The following is a 13,432-nucleotide window of genomic DNA, read 5'->3' as shown; positions in this document are numbered from 1 at the left end:
AGCCCCGGCGGGGCGGCCCCGGGCGCTGACCCCGGCCCTCATGCACTATGTCCGCCGCAGAGGAGGAGCGGGCGGAGGAGGAGGAAGAGGAGGAGACCCAGCCGGTGGATCTCATCGGCAACCGGCTGAAGGAGGACGTGGTGAGCAGGGGGGCCCCGGGCGCGTCCCCTTGGTCCTGGTGGCAGTGGGCTCTGCCGTGCTCCCGCGGGGCCGGGGCCTCCCCTGCTGAGCCCCCTGCTTCTTCCCCAGCTCGAGCAGAAGGGCCGGCTGCAGCGCCAGGTCGCCAAAGATGTAAGTGCCCAGCCCTGGGGTACCAGACAGTAAGTGCTGGCTTTGGGGGATGCTCGGGTACAGCCCCGGCTGGCACCCTGAGTTACCGTGCTGACTACAGGAGCAGGGCCCTTCTCCCACCCAGGGGTGCCATCTCCTGGCGCCCTGGAGAGGGGAGGGTGCCGTGCTGGGGTACCCCTGTGCCCAGAGAAGAGGCCAGGGCAGTCCAGCTCACATCCCGCTCTCCCTGCAGGTGCAGCCTCCGGATCCGGCCAGCATCCGCGTGCTGCGGGGACACCAGCTGCCCGTCACCTGCCTGGTCATCTCTCCAGATGACCGGTTCATCTTTTCCGCTTCCAAGGACGGCTCCCTCATCAAATGCAAGTGTTTTCTTGGGGCCGCAACTGGCTGTTCCCCCAGCCTGACACCTGCAGGGACCCCACAGCAGCAGGACTGTGGGTGTCCATGGAGGTGGCTTAGCCCCTGACCCCTCCGGGGATTCGCACGTGCATCATTTTGGGCTCTGTGGGAGGCTCCCGGCGCTTTCTGGAGTGGTGGGAGGCTCCCAGTGGGTGACGGTGATGCCTTTCCTGTAGGGGACGTGGAGAGCGGGAAGAGGCTGTGCGTGGTGCCTGGGGGGAAGAAGGGCACCGAGGAGCAGCACATGGGGCATGCATCCCACGTCCTCTGCATGGCCATCTCGTCGGATGGCAAGTACCTGGTACGGGCAGAGGGGGTTGGTGCTGCCGCATGGGGCAGAGAGGTGGCCGTGGGGAGTGCATCTCCTCCCCGGGTCCTGGGGTCAGTGTCTCATGCCCAGATGTACCTGGCTGGGTTAAAGCAGCCCCTTCCCCCACTGGAGTTGAGAATTGCTCCCTGGGACACCCCAAAGCACATGGGGTGAGAGTGGAGGCTGGGCCGGGCCACGTGCCTCCGAGGGGCAGGTCTCAGGTATCCCCTGCTGTCTGCCAGGCCACGGGAGACAGGAACAAGCTGATCATGATCTGGGACACAGTCACCTGCAAGCGCCTGCACATCTTCACCGGGCACCGCGACGCCGTCTCGGTGAGTCAGGGGAATCGACTGCGATGCCTGTGGGGCCAGCAGCCAGGTCCTCCCTGGCGCCCCTCACTGCTGTGCCCGTGTCCGTCCGTCTGTCCACAGGGTCTGTCCTTCCGAAAGGGCACACACCAGCTGTACAGTGCCTCCCACGACCGCTGCGTCAAGGTCTGGAACGTGGCAGAAAACGCATATGTGGAGACCCTGTAAGACCTGGGGTGGTGGGGGGGGAAACCCACTGACCCAACAGCCCCGGGATGCACCGGTGTCCCCAAGGAAGGTGAGGTGGCAGAGGGCCATGCTTGCCGCAGCCCTTTGCCATTTCCTCCTCCAGCTTTGGGCACCAGGATGTTGTCACAGGGCTGGACAGCCTGAGCCGGGAGTGCTGTGTGACAGCGGGGGGACGGGATGGCACCGTGCGCCTCTGGAAGATCCCCGAGGAGTCGCAGCTCGTGTTTTATGGACACCAGTAGGTCTGGGGAGGGAGAGGGGGCTGGGGACAGGCAGGTCTGTCTGGGGCAGCACTGTGCGAGTGCCAAGCACCACTGGGAGCCTGCTGGTACCCTGGGGATGCTGATGCCCCAGTGAGCCCTTGACTCCTCAAGAGGATCGTAACACACGCTCCTAACTGATGGCAGTTGCCCTTTCTCTTCACAGGGGCTCCATCGACTGCATCCAGCTCATCAATGAAGAGCACATGGTATCAGGTGCTGATGACGGGTGAGCACGGGGCCACAATGGTTCCCAGAGTGGGCAGATGACACCCCGCTCAGCCCCCTCACCCCTCCCCTCCCCTCCCTGACAGGTCCGTAGCCCTGTGGGGGCTGACGAAGAAGAAGCCGCTGGCGCTGGCCCGGCAGGCACATGGCATGCAGGACGCCCAGGGCCTGCAGCAGCCATACTGGATCTCAGCAGTGGCCGCCCTGCGCAACAGTGATCTCCTGGCTACAGGTGTGTGGCAGAGGTTTAGGTGTATGGGGACGATGTCCTGCTCCCTCCCCCGGGTCGGGGTGCATGGCAGTCTCCTCTCTCTGCCCCAGGCTCCCACAGCGCTAGTGTGAAGCTCTGGAAGTGTGGAGAGGGATTTCGGAAGCTGGAGCCCCTCTGGGACATCCCCTTGGTATGAATGGGGAGGTTGGAGATGCTGGGCTGGGGGAGATCTCTTGGCAGGGTCTGCCCTCTGTGGGTGGCAGGAGGAGGCTGCAGGAGCCCCTCACCCCTGCCCCGTCCTGGATTCCAGGTGGGTTTTGTCAACAGCCTCAAGTTCTCAGCAGCTGGTGACTTCCTCGTGGCTGGCATTGGACAGGAGCACCGGTACTGTTCCCCCCTCCCTGGTGCTGACTGGGGGTGCAGTGCCCCGTTCTCCTCTGGTCCTTGGCAGAGTGTGACCCCCATCTCTCTCATCTACAGGCTTGGCCGGTGGTGGAGAGTCAAAGAAGCCAAAAACAGCATCTGCATCATCCCCCTGAAAGGGAGGGCCGCAGCCCCCAGCCCTGAAGTCCCTGACAGCTCCTAGCCCTCTGCTCTTGGAGATGCTGGAGCTGGATCATTAAACCCCTGTCCCTGGAGCTGGGTCCTGCGTCCTTCATGCACCCACCCTCCTGGGGCTGGTGGGACTCTGCCCTCTGCGAGGGCCTGTCCCTTTCCCTCAGGTTCAGCTGGACCTGAGCTCTGGAAGAGTCCATTTAAAAAAAAAAACAACCAAAACCACTTTTATTTACATAAATTACAAAAAAAAATTCACACTCTCGCTCACAGAAAAAAATCTACTCTTAAAAACGTGGTTGGACTTAAATACCTAGGTCCTGTTACTTGCCCTCAGCCCCTGCCGGACCCACCCCAAGCTCTGCAGGGCTGGGGGGGCAGCGGGTGTTTGCCCCTGCTCCTGCCCCGTCTCTCACAAAGGAGTGAGCAGCACTACACGCAGTGAGGGGAGGGTTGGAGGGGGCTTGGGCCCAGCCCGGCAGCATTTGGCAGCTTTCCTGGGGCCAAAAAGGAGGAGGAGAGGGTGAAACTGTGCAAAGCACGGGGGGAAGGGTGACACGGTGCAGAGCCTGGCATAGGGGATGACGGGAAAGGCCCAGCACTGGGAACATGGGGTGGGTGATGGGGTGAGGGCAGCATGTGCCGGCACAGGGCTTGGCGTGGAGGGAGCGGGAGGTGCAGCATGGCTCGGTGCAAGCAAAGTGGGTGTTGCAACGTGGCTTGGTGAGAGGGAGATGGGTTCTGTGCCACAGCTCTGTGCAAGGGACAGGGTGTGCACCAGGGCTCAGGGCAAGGGACAAGGGGCGGGGCTTGCACCACAGTTCAGTGCGGGGAGTGGGGGCTGAGCACTGCAGCGCAGGGAAGGGGCTGGGGGGGACAAGCACCATGGCTCAGTGCAGGGGCGTGGGGGTGCACAACGGCTCAGTGCAGGTGTCTTGGAGGGATGTTCGCCATGGCTCAGTGCAAGGGACAGGGGGATGCGCACCATGGCTCAGTGCAGGTGCTGGGGGAGATGTACACCACGGCTCGGTTCAGGGGAGCAGGGATGTTCACCACGGCTCAGTACAGGGGACGTGTAACGTGGCTCAGTGCAAGGGAAGGGTGACACGTACCGTGACCCAACACATGGGATGTGTAGCTCGTGCAGGGACAGGGGCTGAGCTTCCCAGCTGCCTCTGGCACCCGAGTGGCCATGCCACGGGCGCTGCTGTCCCTGGGGAGGGAGCCGGGGTGCAGAGCAGCCGCAGACAGGAGCAGCAGCACCATGGCCTGGCCCCCCCCCCGTCCTTCACAAGGATGACGTCGTCGAGTCCACCACCTCACGGCCGTTGCACACCGTGGGCACGTACTGCGAGGCTGAGCCTGGCCGGGAAGGCAACAGTCAGGGGTGTGTTGGGGTCTGGCAGCAGCATCTCCCCAGGGCATCATACTGCTATGAACGATGGGTGCCTGGGGAGCTGCAGCCCCTGGGGCTGGCTTGGAGGGTGCCCAGGGTGGCCACATCCCCTCGGGGCCAGGGTGTTGAGTGCTTGGGGTGGCCATGTCCCCTCAGGGCAATGACAGGCCCTGGCCCCTGCCCGGGAACAGTTACCCCCACTAGAAGGCCCTGCTGCAGCCTCAGAGCTTGCAGCCACAGGAGATGGGGGATTGGGTCAGGGGACAGGCATGAGCCATAGGCGACACAGCGTCTTCCATTCCCCCACTTCCAGCCATGCCCTATCCTGCACACCACTTTCGTTCAGGGGCCCCTGATGGGTGCTCCCACCCCCCCGCCAGAAAGGGGCTGCTGCCCCCCACAGCCCTTCTCCAGCCCCACTGTGCTCACCATGGGATTGGCTGGAGCTGGCGGCTGCCACGCTGAACCGAGCGGTGCCCACACGGTGGCTGGCCACATTCTTCTGCGGCTGGAAGAGTATGATGTGGAGCTTGGGGGTGAAGAGGCAGCCGAGGACCACGGTGCCACTGAGGCTCACCGAGATGCACATGGTGGTGGTCTGGACCTGGAGATGGGAGTAGACGTCAGGTGCTCCTGCCACCAGCCCTCTGCCCTGAGCGGGGCAGGACAAAGCCCTCATTGTGGCACCAGACAGAAGCTGCTGCCTGCACTCCCTGGGGACAGCCCACCCCACCCCAGGTCCCTCTGTGAGGGTGGACCCACTGGAGACCCATGGGCAGAGGGTGGGCACTGCCCTGATGGGGACATGCTGCCCCTGTAAAGTGGGTACACCCTGAGCAGCACCTCCAGCCTTGCCAACATTCTGCTTTGAGTACTCCCACTGGGGAACATAGGTCCTCTCTGGAAGCCCCCAGCTACAGCTGCCCCCATCAAGTCCTCCAGGCCCAACAAGAATGTGTCTGGGTGCCCACGCTTGCCAGGGAAGTTGAGGTGCTACAGGGTGCACCCCATGCTTCCCAGTCCCTGGCACTGCTCGGCTCCCCAGGGACCATGCTAGCCCTGGGGTTGGCATTCATGCCCTGGGTGAGGGGTGTCTCGTTCCTGTGTTTTGCAAGGCTGAAGGATGGCTATCACTCCTCCATGGTCAGCCTGGGGAGTCTGGAGGTCTGGTCTCAGGGCCATTTCCCAGCCTCACCCTAGAAAACAGTCCATCAAGGCAAACAATCCATCAAGGCGGGGGAATGTTCTCCCTAGGACCCATTGCCCCCTCTGCCACAGCCCTTCAGCCACCGTTCACTTGGTCCCAAACGCCCCAATGAAGGGTGACCATCACGAAATCCATGGCCAAAGACCCTTCCCCAGGTCCATGCCCCATCCTAACCACAAACACTGTGGGAGCCACATCACCAGGACCAGATCAAGCCCTGTTAGATCCTCCCCAAAACTTAAGCTCTTACTCGGTAGTCGCTGGAGGTCACATAGAAGATGGGCAGGAAGGCCAGCCAGATGATGCAGGTCGTGTACATGGTGAACCCAATGAACTTGGCCTCATTGAAGTTTTCAGGGCATTTCCGTGTCTTGAAGGCATAGACCGTGCAGAGGACAATCAAGAGGACATTGTAGGTGAGCGAAATGAGCATGTTGGAGTCACGGTTGTTGCACTTGAGGGTGACAATGTACCTCTTGTCAGGCTCGGTCTCCTTGCCTGTGCCGGGGGTCTCCACCAGCAGCCAGATGATAACGATGATCAGCTGGCAAGAGATGAGGGCCATGCAGATGACCACCTGTGATGTGGGGCTTATGAACCGGGGGCGCTGGACCCCTTCCTTCACCCCGCTGAAGATCCTGGCGATGCGGTTCGTCTTGGTCAAAAGGGCTGAATAGCAGACAGCGAAGGACGTGCCCAGCCCCAGGCGCCGGAGCGTGCACACCTCGGTGGAGGGCTTCGCAATGAAGATGAAGGTCATGCTGTAGCACATGAGGACCCCAGTCAGGAGAATGTAGCAGAGCTCCCGGCCAGAGGCCTTCACGATGGGAGTGTCATTGTTCTTCAGGAAGACTCCAAAAACAAAGAGGGTGGAGATAAAACCCAGGCAAGAGATAGTGACAGGACCAATGGCCCAGACGTCTTTCCAGCGAATGTACTCTTGGGGCAACTCGTAGCAGCCATTCAGGGTCTCGTTGGGCCAGTAACCGAGACCACAGTCCATGCAGGTGAACTCATCCAGCAAGTACTCGTAGGGCTGGCAGGGGATGCAGATCCAGCAGCATATGTCTCCAGGCTGCATGCTCTTTATCTCATTCTTCTTGCAGGGGTCGCTGCACTGGGACACAGGGATGGAGGTCCCAGCCCACGAGATGAGGCTGGTGTTGAGGATAAGCCCCTCAGCCCAGTAGCCCACCTTCTGATACCGATACCGCCCGTCCATGTGGTGATAGTTGAAGATATTGTAGCGCCCAATCCCATCGCCGTAGCGGTCAAATCGAACGATGCTCTTGGTGTCTGCTGGCTTGAATGGAGCTGGGGAGAGAAGGGGAGACAATCACTGCCATGGGGCAGGAGAGCTGCCGGCCTGGAGGCAGGGCTCCTTCAAAGGGTCACATCCCACCATGGCCACAGGCAAACGTCCAACCTGTTCCCTGCCTTCACTCTCATGCTTGCTGCCTGTGCGCACGTTAGGAGCAGAAAAACAAAGGTGAAGAACTTCCTCCCCACATGCCTAATAGCTCGGCAGCCCCAGTCAGCTCTGCAGGGGCAAAGCAGGCAATTTTGCAGCCTCTGTGGCTCTCAGTGACACCTGGGTAGCCAGGCTCAGCCCAAGTCAGAGAGAGCACACTTCTAATTCACCCCTAACTACATGGGTTCTTGATCAAGGGTAATCCTCCAGTTTAATCCTCTAGTTTAATCTCTGAAATGTGAATAAATCATGACAATTGCAAGTGAGGTCTCCAAGGACCTATGTTCTTGGAGGGTCCCCCCACCCAGCTGTAGCAGGATGGAGTTGGTCACCAGCTTTTCCACACTGGATACAGAAGGCCTGGATTTCCTCCCACAGTTGATGGTGAGCTGTTGGCATCCTGGTTCAACCACAGCCCATGGCACAGGGGTCCCTCTGTAGAGGAATTGAAGGGTCTTGGGATGAATTTTGGTCTCCTTGCTCTTCCCTGCCCCTCCACCCATCCCTTTCCAGTCAGGCAGATAAAACCCATCTCCATCTCTGGACTCACCATCAAAATTAACATTGAGCATAAAGTCCTTGTAGAATCTTTTGCCATTGACAGGCTTCATGGCATCGCAGAGCTTGGTGGCATTGGGACACAGTGCCTGGTGCATGTTGTGGAGAGAGTGAGCCATGGCATAGACTGCATTGACCACGAACGTGATCTTGGACTCTGGCTCAAACTTGCCTGTCTTGAGGGAGTACCGGCTACAGTCCTGCATGTGGAGGCTGCACTTGAACTTCTGCTCCCAAAACTCCCGAAACCAGGGATTTCGGCTGTTATTGTAGGGGTGGAGGTTAAGGAAATAGGAAGCAAATTCCTTAATGGGGTATGCTGCTAGTTCAATGGTGATGGCTCCCTCTGCCACCGCTTCGCTCCCAGCCACCACGCTCTCCAGGGCTCCCCACCCATCACTGGCCACCCATGTGAAGGACACATTGGCTCGCTGGGCAGCTGCCAGAAGCTCCCGGGCATCTTCGCTTCGGGTGAACAGCACAACCACTCTGGCATTGGGCTTCTGCAGCAGAGCCCGGACCACCCCATCGTAGGTCTTCTTGTTCATGGAGCGCCCCACCTTCTCCGAGGTGGCGATGCAGATGTTGCGCATGCGGGCTTCTTGCTCAAAGGCCTCAATCCCTGTCTCCCCATAGTCACCCTCCGAGGCCACGGTGGAGACGTAGGTCCAGTTGAAAAAGCGGAGGATCTCTGCCATGGCTTTGGCTTGGTAGAAGTCTGGTGGGACGGTGCGGGCAAAGTAGTCGTAGCGGGACTTGTCGCTGAGCTTGGCGCTGGTGGAGGCATAGCTGATCTGTGGGATCTGGAAGAGCCGCAGCAGGTTGGCCACCTGTGCAGAGGAGCAGAGGTGAGCGCCTGAAGATATGGCCCCGCGAGAGACCTTCCCACCAGAGGACCCCTACCCAACACCAAGTGGTGCATGGTGCTCCAAGCACAACCACAGGGCTGATGAGCAACCCCCCACCTGGAGGGTCCTGGTTGGTAGAGACGGACAGACAGATGGCACATTCACAGGGTTGCCTAAGCCCTCAGACGTGGGGGTTTTTTGTTTGTTTTTTTTTCCCCCTAGTATTTCATGCACTCCCCTCTGAAATTTGAGGCTGGGGAGGAGATAAATGGGTTAGTGGCAACCTGTGCAAGACACTGGTGGGCAAGGAGAAATCCAGGGCACCTGGCAGCTCCATGGCACAGGGGAGAAGGGCTCTGGGGGCTGGGAGCCAGGGCAGAGCTCCCTACGCAGCCCGGGGGGGGCTGCAGAGCTGAGCCTGGGTACTGGCACCTGCTCATCCTGCTTTGGGAGCCCCGGTGGGACCAGCACCTTCCAGCTGCTCAGCAGAAGCCCTCGTTAGCTTCAAAGGGGAAAAAAACCCTGCTAATGAGGCTGCTAAAAACCCAGGATCTTGGAGCAGCAATGGGGGGGGCTCAGGCATGCCAGTGGGGCTGGTGAGCCTGCCCACATCTCGCTGCTCCCCAGGCGAGAGACACAGCTTAATTAACGTGGACAAATGTTCTCAACGACGAAGTCCCCTAATGGCAAGAAGGCCCCCGAGCACAGAAACGCTGCTGCCTGACCTCGCCGCACGACAGCAGCTGCCAGCCCACCAGGCTGCCCCAGCATCGCTCGCGCTCCCCGGGCAGCACATGGGCTGCCCGCCCCGCCACCTGCCTGCCCGGGGCTGGGACAGTGCCCCCGGCCACGGGGACACTCCAGGTCCTCCAGCAAGGGAAGGGACAAGCGCCCGCCTGGTCTGACCAGCGTGCTGCCTCCATCACCCGGTCCTGGCATCCTCTGCTCCACAGCTGGGGAGATGCAGGGACCTTGGGGACCAGCAGACATGGTTTGACACACCCTGGGGACTAATTAAAACTTAGCAAGCGTGGTCCACCAGCAGCCCCCAGGACTCAGCCGGCCTCACTGCTGCCCGCACACTCGGAATGGCTTCTGCTTGCTGAAGCCAGCCTCCGGGTTTGCAGAGCTGCAGTTTTGGGGACTGAGCTGCACCCCACCCAGGTGACAGCCAGGGTCTGAGGCTCAAAGTGCCTGTTCCTGTGGGATCACTGTGGACATGGGGGCAGTGGCCCCCTGTGACCACCCTGCCCTGGCCAGGCAGCCCTATGGCTGAGCCCCTCAGAGGCAGGTGCCCCCTCACAGCCAGCAGCACCTCGTGGGCTGGGTTTGTGGGAGCAGAGGGAATGGTGCCCCCTCATGCTGGGCACTGCCTGCTGGGAGCAGTGTCCCCACATCCCCACCACAGTGTCCTCGGCACCCTTCTGACATCAGAAGTGTCACATCCATGCTGGGGCATGTCCCTTTCCCCGGCCACCCACCCATCCCACAGGGGATGGAGGTGAGCTGGACCTCACTCCAGTGAGCTGAACCCCGCTCCTGCACCACAGCAGCGCCCAGGGACAGCCAGGGCACCACAGCAGCTGCACCACCCAGCACTATACTGGCCAGGGAGGGACCGGGACAGCCACGGCACAGCTGTGGCCATCAAGGCCTGGTGGTGGGGACAGTTGGTCTGCCAGGGGCTGGAGGTGGCCCCCCACAGCGCCTGTCACATCCAGGCCTGGTGGCATTGTGCGGTCACCATTGGCGGGACGAGCAGCGCCTGCGGGTGCTGGTGGCATACGTCAGGCAGGAGAGGGCTAGTGTCCTTCTCCAGGCCCACACCAGGACATGGCAGGCCAGGGACCAGGACTGGCACTGTCGAGAGGCAGCTCACACCATCCAGGCCTGTTGGCAGCAGCAACAGACATGGCAGCATGGTGGCACCGAGGACAGTGGGGACCTGAGCACTGAGATCATCCTGGGCTGAGGAGCTGCGCTTGCCACCACAACCCAAGGAGGGGAATAAACCCCTGTCCCTTTGTGGGATGGATCCACTGGCTCAGCTCACATGGCTTATGGCAGGTGGGGGGCTCCCCACAGCCCCCAAAGGAACCCTGGCCACCATCAGAGCTGCAGCCCCTCCCCAGTAGCAGAGAGTTGGCTCTCTCAGTTGCCAGGCTGACATTCCCTTACCATTGCAGAAAGGGGCAAAACATCACTGCGAGGGACACGAGAGCATCCCTGTGCCACACTGGCAGTGGCACCATCGCACTGCTACATTGGGAGTTTTGCCTGCCCCCATGCCATTTCTGACAACCAACCCCCCAGCCCCATCTGAGCCCCTCTTGTCTGGAGGGTAGTCTGGTGGGTACCTGGATGGAAACGTCACTGTAGGAGCCCCCGATGACACCAGTGATGGCAGTGGGCACGTCGTCGTGGACGGCGTAGGAGCCGTCAGGGCAGATGTGCTCAGAGCCGTCCACCCTGGTGAGGGAGGCACGGACAAAGTCGAGGGACTGCTCGAGGGCATAGGTGTCCTTGGAGCAGGTGTCAAGAATGTGGGCGCCCAGCTTCACCCCTGGCAGGATGCTCCCGTCCTTGTTGATCTCGTCCAGAGCGAAGAGCATGGCCTCCAGGCGCTGGATGCCCCGGTGCTCGTTGATCTTGCCGCAGTCTTCGCTCCCCACTCCTTTCTCATGGACAGGGAAGAGGCCCCCGATCACCAGGTCCCCATCCATGCTGATCTCCTTTTTGCCAGCCATGCCGTGCCCAGCGGCCAGGCAGGTGACCATGCGCATCAGCCACAGCCAGGCGGCCAAGGGGACCGCCATGGGGTGTGCTGGCGCTGGCCAGGGGACCCGCGCCACCCCGTCTCACCCACTGCCACCCGTCAAGGTGAGGGCAGGCAGTCCCCAGGCATTGGGTGGTGGGGGGTGGCGCGGCGTGGTGTCAGCAGGAGGGGGGTCGTGCTGCCCTGGCAGAGCCCTCAGCACCTGGAAAAGCAAAGAGAAAAGCCACTGGGTCTGTGGGCTGCAAGGCGAGACAGGGACTGTCCCCATGGGCAATGCCAGTGCTGCATGGGCAAGCAAGGGCATGAGCCTGCTTGTGCCGCCCATCCCTGTTCCCTCCGATCTGGGGTGCAGAGCAGCCTGTTGGGGGACAACTTGCTAGCCCCTAAAACCTTGAGGAAGGGAAGGAGCCTGGGAGGTCACCTGGGCAGGGATGTCACCTGGAGCAGGGGGCCCAGGCTGGGCAGGCAGAGGCAATGCCAGCTCCAAGCCGAGCTCCCAACCCATGCATCAGGGGTGCCCACAGCTCCTGACCTCCAAGAATGCTGCCAAAAGCAGCCGGCCATGAGCCCACCGTGCCTGCAGCACCCAGCCACCACTATATTTTAATTCCCATCCCGGAGCCCCGGAGCCCACCCGGCCTGCTGCTGCCCCCAGTGCTGCCCATGGCTTCATCCTCCTGCAGTGATGCACGGGGTGGGCTCCGGCAGCCGTGGTGCTTTAGAGTCTGTTCTCTCACCACCCCCCTTCCTTCCCTGTATACTAAATTCAGAGATTTCAGTAAAAGTAAGAGCCAGGTTTGCTGACTCCCTCTGCAGAAAGCACGGAGGCGCGGGGGAATCAAAGGCTTTTGCAGCAGGCAGGCCTTTTTTTGGCAGGAGATGCAGTCCCCTCGGAGATCAGTTGTCTTTTCCCAAACCACGGGAGAGATTTGTTTCCTATTTGAAGCCGACTGCTGAAATCCCGCAGGGCCAGCGTTTTGGGGGCCGTGGGAGAAGGACACCCCCTGACAGCCCAGAAACCTCAGGCTGCTCCAGCGCGGGAAGCTGCTGGTGCCACGGCAGGTCCTGGGGCTCACCGCAGCCCAGCACAGCAGGGTGCTCATGGGGACACATGCGGTGGGAGGGCGATGCTGGAGAGTGCTGCCCCCCCTGCAGCCCCCCACAGCCAGTCCTGAGGCTGCTCTCCCCGAGCAGGAGCAGGGCACCCCTCGATGCCCCCACAGTGCTCCCAGTCAGGCAATGCTGGGGGCTGCAGGAGCACTCTGGCAAACAGCCGGAGCCAGCCGTGATGCCCAGGGGGATGCAGGCAGGAGTGTGGCACAGGGCACAGCAGGTTGGGGTTGTGAGATGCATGGAGACCCCCTCCTCTTCCTCTGTGCCCCAAAGTTCTTGTCACCAGGTGCTGCCTGCCTGTGACAAGCCCCCAGCTGCCTCAGGGCATCTCCTATCTGACCCCCAAATTTGAAGGAGGTTGGGGAAGATGCCTTATTTCAGGCAGTGAATGCTTTTGAGGGACGCAGGGTTTCCTCAAGCAGGAAAGAGGCCGCAGGAACATGGATTATTGATGGAGCCCATCAGCAGCAGGATGAGCCTGGCACAGGGGTCTGGCAACACCGGGAGCTGGCTTCTTGGGGTCCAGCTCCACTGGAGCAGCTGACAGGACCCGCCAGATGAAAGGCACCTTCAGGCAGAGCTCTCTGGAAAGGGCGAACCATCACCCACCCTGCAGTGAGCCCCGAGGAACGCCGTGAGCAAGGCTGCAGCCATCCCTGAAGCTGCTCAGCTGGGTTGGCACGGTGCTGGGGGGAGGACAGCCCCGCTGGAACAGCTGGACAACATCTGGGGAAGTGAAGCACCCGGCAGGGCAGACCGAGTCCAGCCCGATGGCCACGGTGCGCGGGGAAGCTGCCGGTCGCTGGCAGCCTCCTCTCCCGAAAGCGCCGGTGAGTAGGATGGGTGAGAAGGTGCCGTTGCTCTTCCGAGCCCCGAGCGCCTCCCACCCACCCCCAGCCAGAAGACCTGACCCCCTCTGACACCACCGCCCTTCGGGGTGGCCCGGGCCTGTGTGAGAGCAGCAGCGCTGGGGGGGCGCGGGGTGAGCCCGCCTTGCACAAGCCGCCATCGCCACCTCCCCCGGGGGTCCCTGGAGGTCCTACCGCCACCGAGCTCCGCCAGGACCCCCCACCTCCCACCTCCCACCTGCCCCACGGCCTGTGAGCCCCGGTGCCTCGTGGGGCCAAAGCGCCTTCCCCGGGGTGCTCGCCCCAGCACCCCCCGCCACCACAGGCTGCTCTTGCCCAGCCTGGTGGGAGAGTGGGGTGTCGGGGAGGCGAGGACGAGGGGAGCTGGCGCAGCTCTGGCC

General features: G+C 61.7%; 2 protein-coding genes across 2 annotated transcripts; one reads left to right on the top strand and one right to left on the bottom strand.

Annotated features, from left to right (window-relative positions):
• Positions 1-47: 47 nt before the first annotated feature.
• RRP9 (ribosomal RNA processing 9, U3 small nucleolar RNA binding protein) lies at positions 48-3,024 on the top strand. The gene is made up of 12 exons (XM_026857587.1): positions 48-140; positions 250-291; positions 524-650; positions 867-991; positions 1,243-1,335; positions 1,435-1,535; positions 1,664-1,798; positions 1,987-2,049; positions 2,135-2,280; positions 2,370-2,449; positions 2,570-2,643; positions 2,740-3,024. The coding sequence occupies exons 1-12, from the start codon at positions 48-50 to the stop codon at positions 2,843-2,845; spliced, it is 1,185 nt and encodes a 394-aa protein (XP_026713388.1). The 3' UTR covers positions 2,846-3,024.
• Positions 3,025-3,073: 49 nt separating this feature from the next.
• On the bottom strand, positions 3,074-11,289 carry GRM2 (glutamate metabotropic receptor 2). The gene is made up of 5 exons (XM_026857148.1): positions 10,652-11,289; positions 7,439-8,276; positions 5,668-6,731; positions 4,640-4,814; positions 3,074-4,176 (listed from the first exon to the last, which is right to left on the bottom strand). Exons 1-5 carry the CDS (start codon positions 11,108-11,110, stop codon positions 4,103-4,105), a joined length of 2,610 nt encoding a protein of 869 aa, XP_026712949.1. The 5' UTR covers positions 11,111-11,289; the 3' UTR covers positions 3,074-4,102.
• Between the last annotated feature and the right edge of the window lie 2,143 nt (positions 11,290-13,432).

This window comes from Athene cunicularia (genome assembly GCF_003259725.1).
Source record: "Athene cunicularia isolate RWA chromosome 12 unlocalized genomic scaffold, athCun1 chr12_part1, whole genome shotgun sequence".
Classification (NCBI taxonomy): Eukaryota; Metazoa; Chordata; class Aves; order Strigiformes; family Strigidae; genus Athene; species Athene cunicularia.
The sequence above is the reverse complement of the archived record's forward strand: the minus strand, read 5'-3'. Positions and strand labels throughout refer to the sequence as shown.

Bases quoted from the DNA above. Each gene is read 5' to 3' on its own strand.
- RRP9 (XM_026857587.1), top strand. From the start codon at position 48: ATGTCCGCCGCAGAGGAGGAGCGGGCGGAGGAGGAGGAAGAGGAGGAG. The intron at 292-523 runs GTAAGTGCCCAG...CTCTCCCTGCAG, and splicing joins AGCGCCAGGTCGCCAAAGAT to GTGCAGCCTCCGGATCCGGC. The intron at 1,799-1,986 runs GTAGGTCTGGGG...TTCTCTTCACAG, and splicing joins CTCGTGTTTTATGGACACCA to GGGCTCCATCGACTGCATCC.
- GRM2 (XM_026857148.1), bottom strand. From the start codon at position 11,110: ATGGCGGTCCCCTTGGCCGCCTGGCTGTGGCTGATGCGCATGGTCACC. The intron at 6,732-7,438 runs GTGAGTCCAGAG...TTCTCTCCCCAG, and splicing joins GCTCAATGTTAATTTTGATG to CTCCATTCAAGCCAGCAGAC. The intron at 4,815-5,667 runs GTAAGAGCTTAA...TCCCATCTCCAG, and splicing joins TGACCTCCAGCGACTACCGA to GTCCAGACCACCACCATGTG.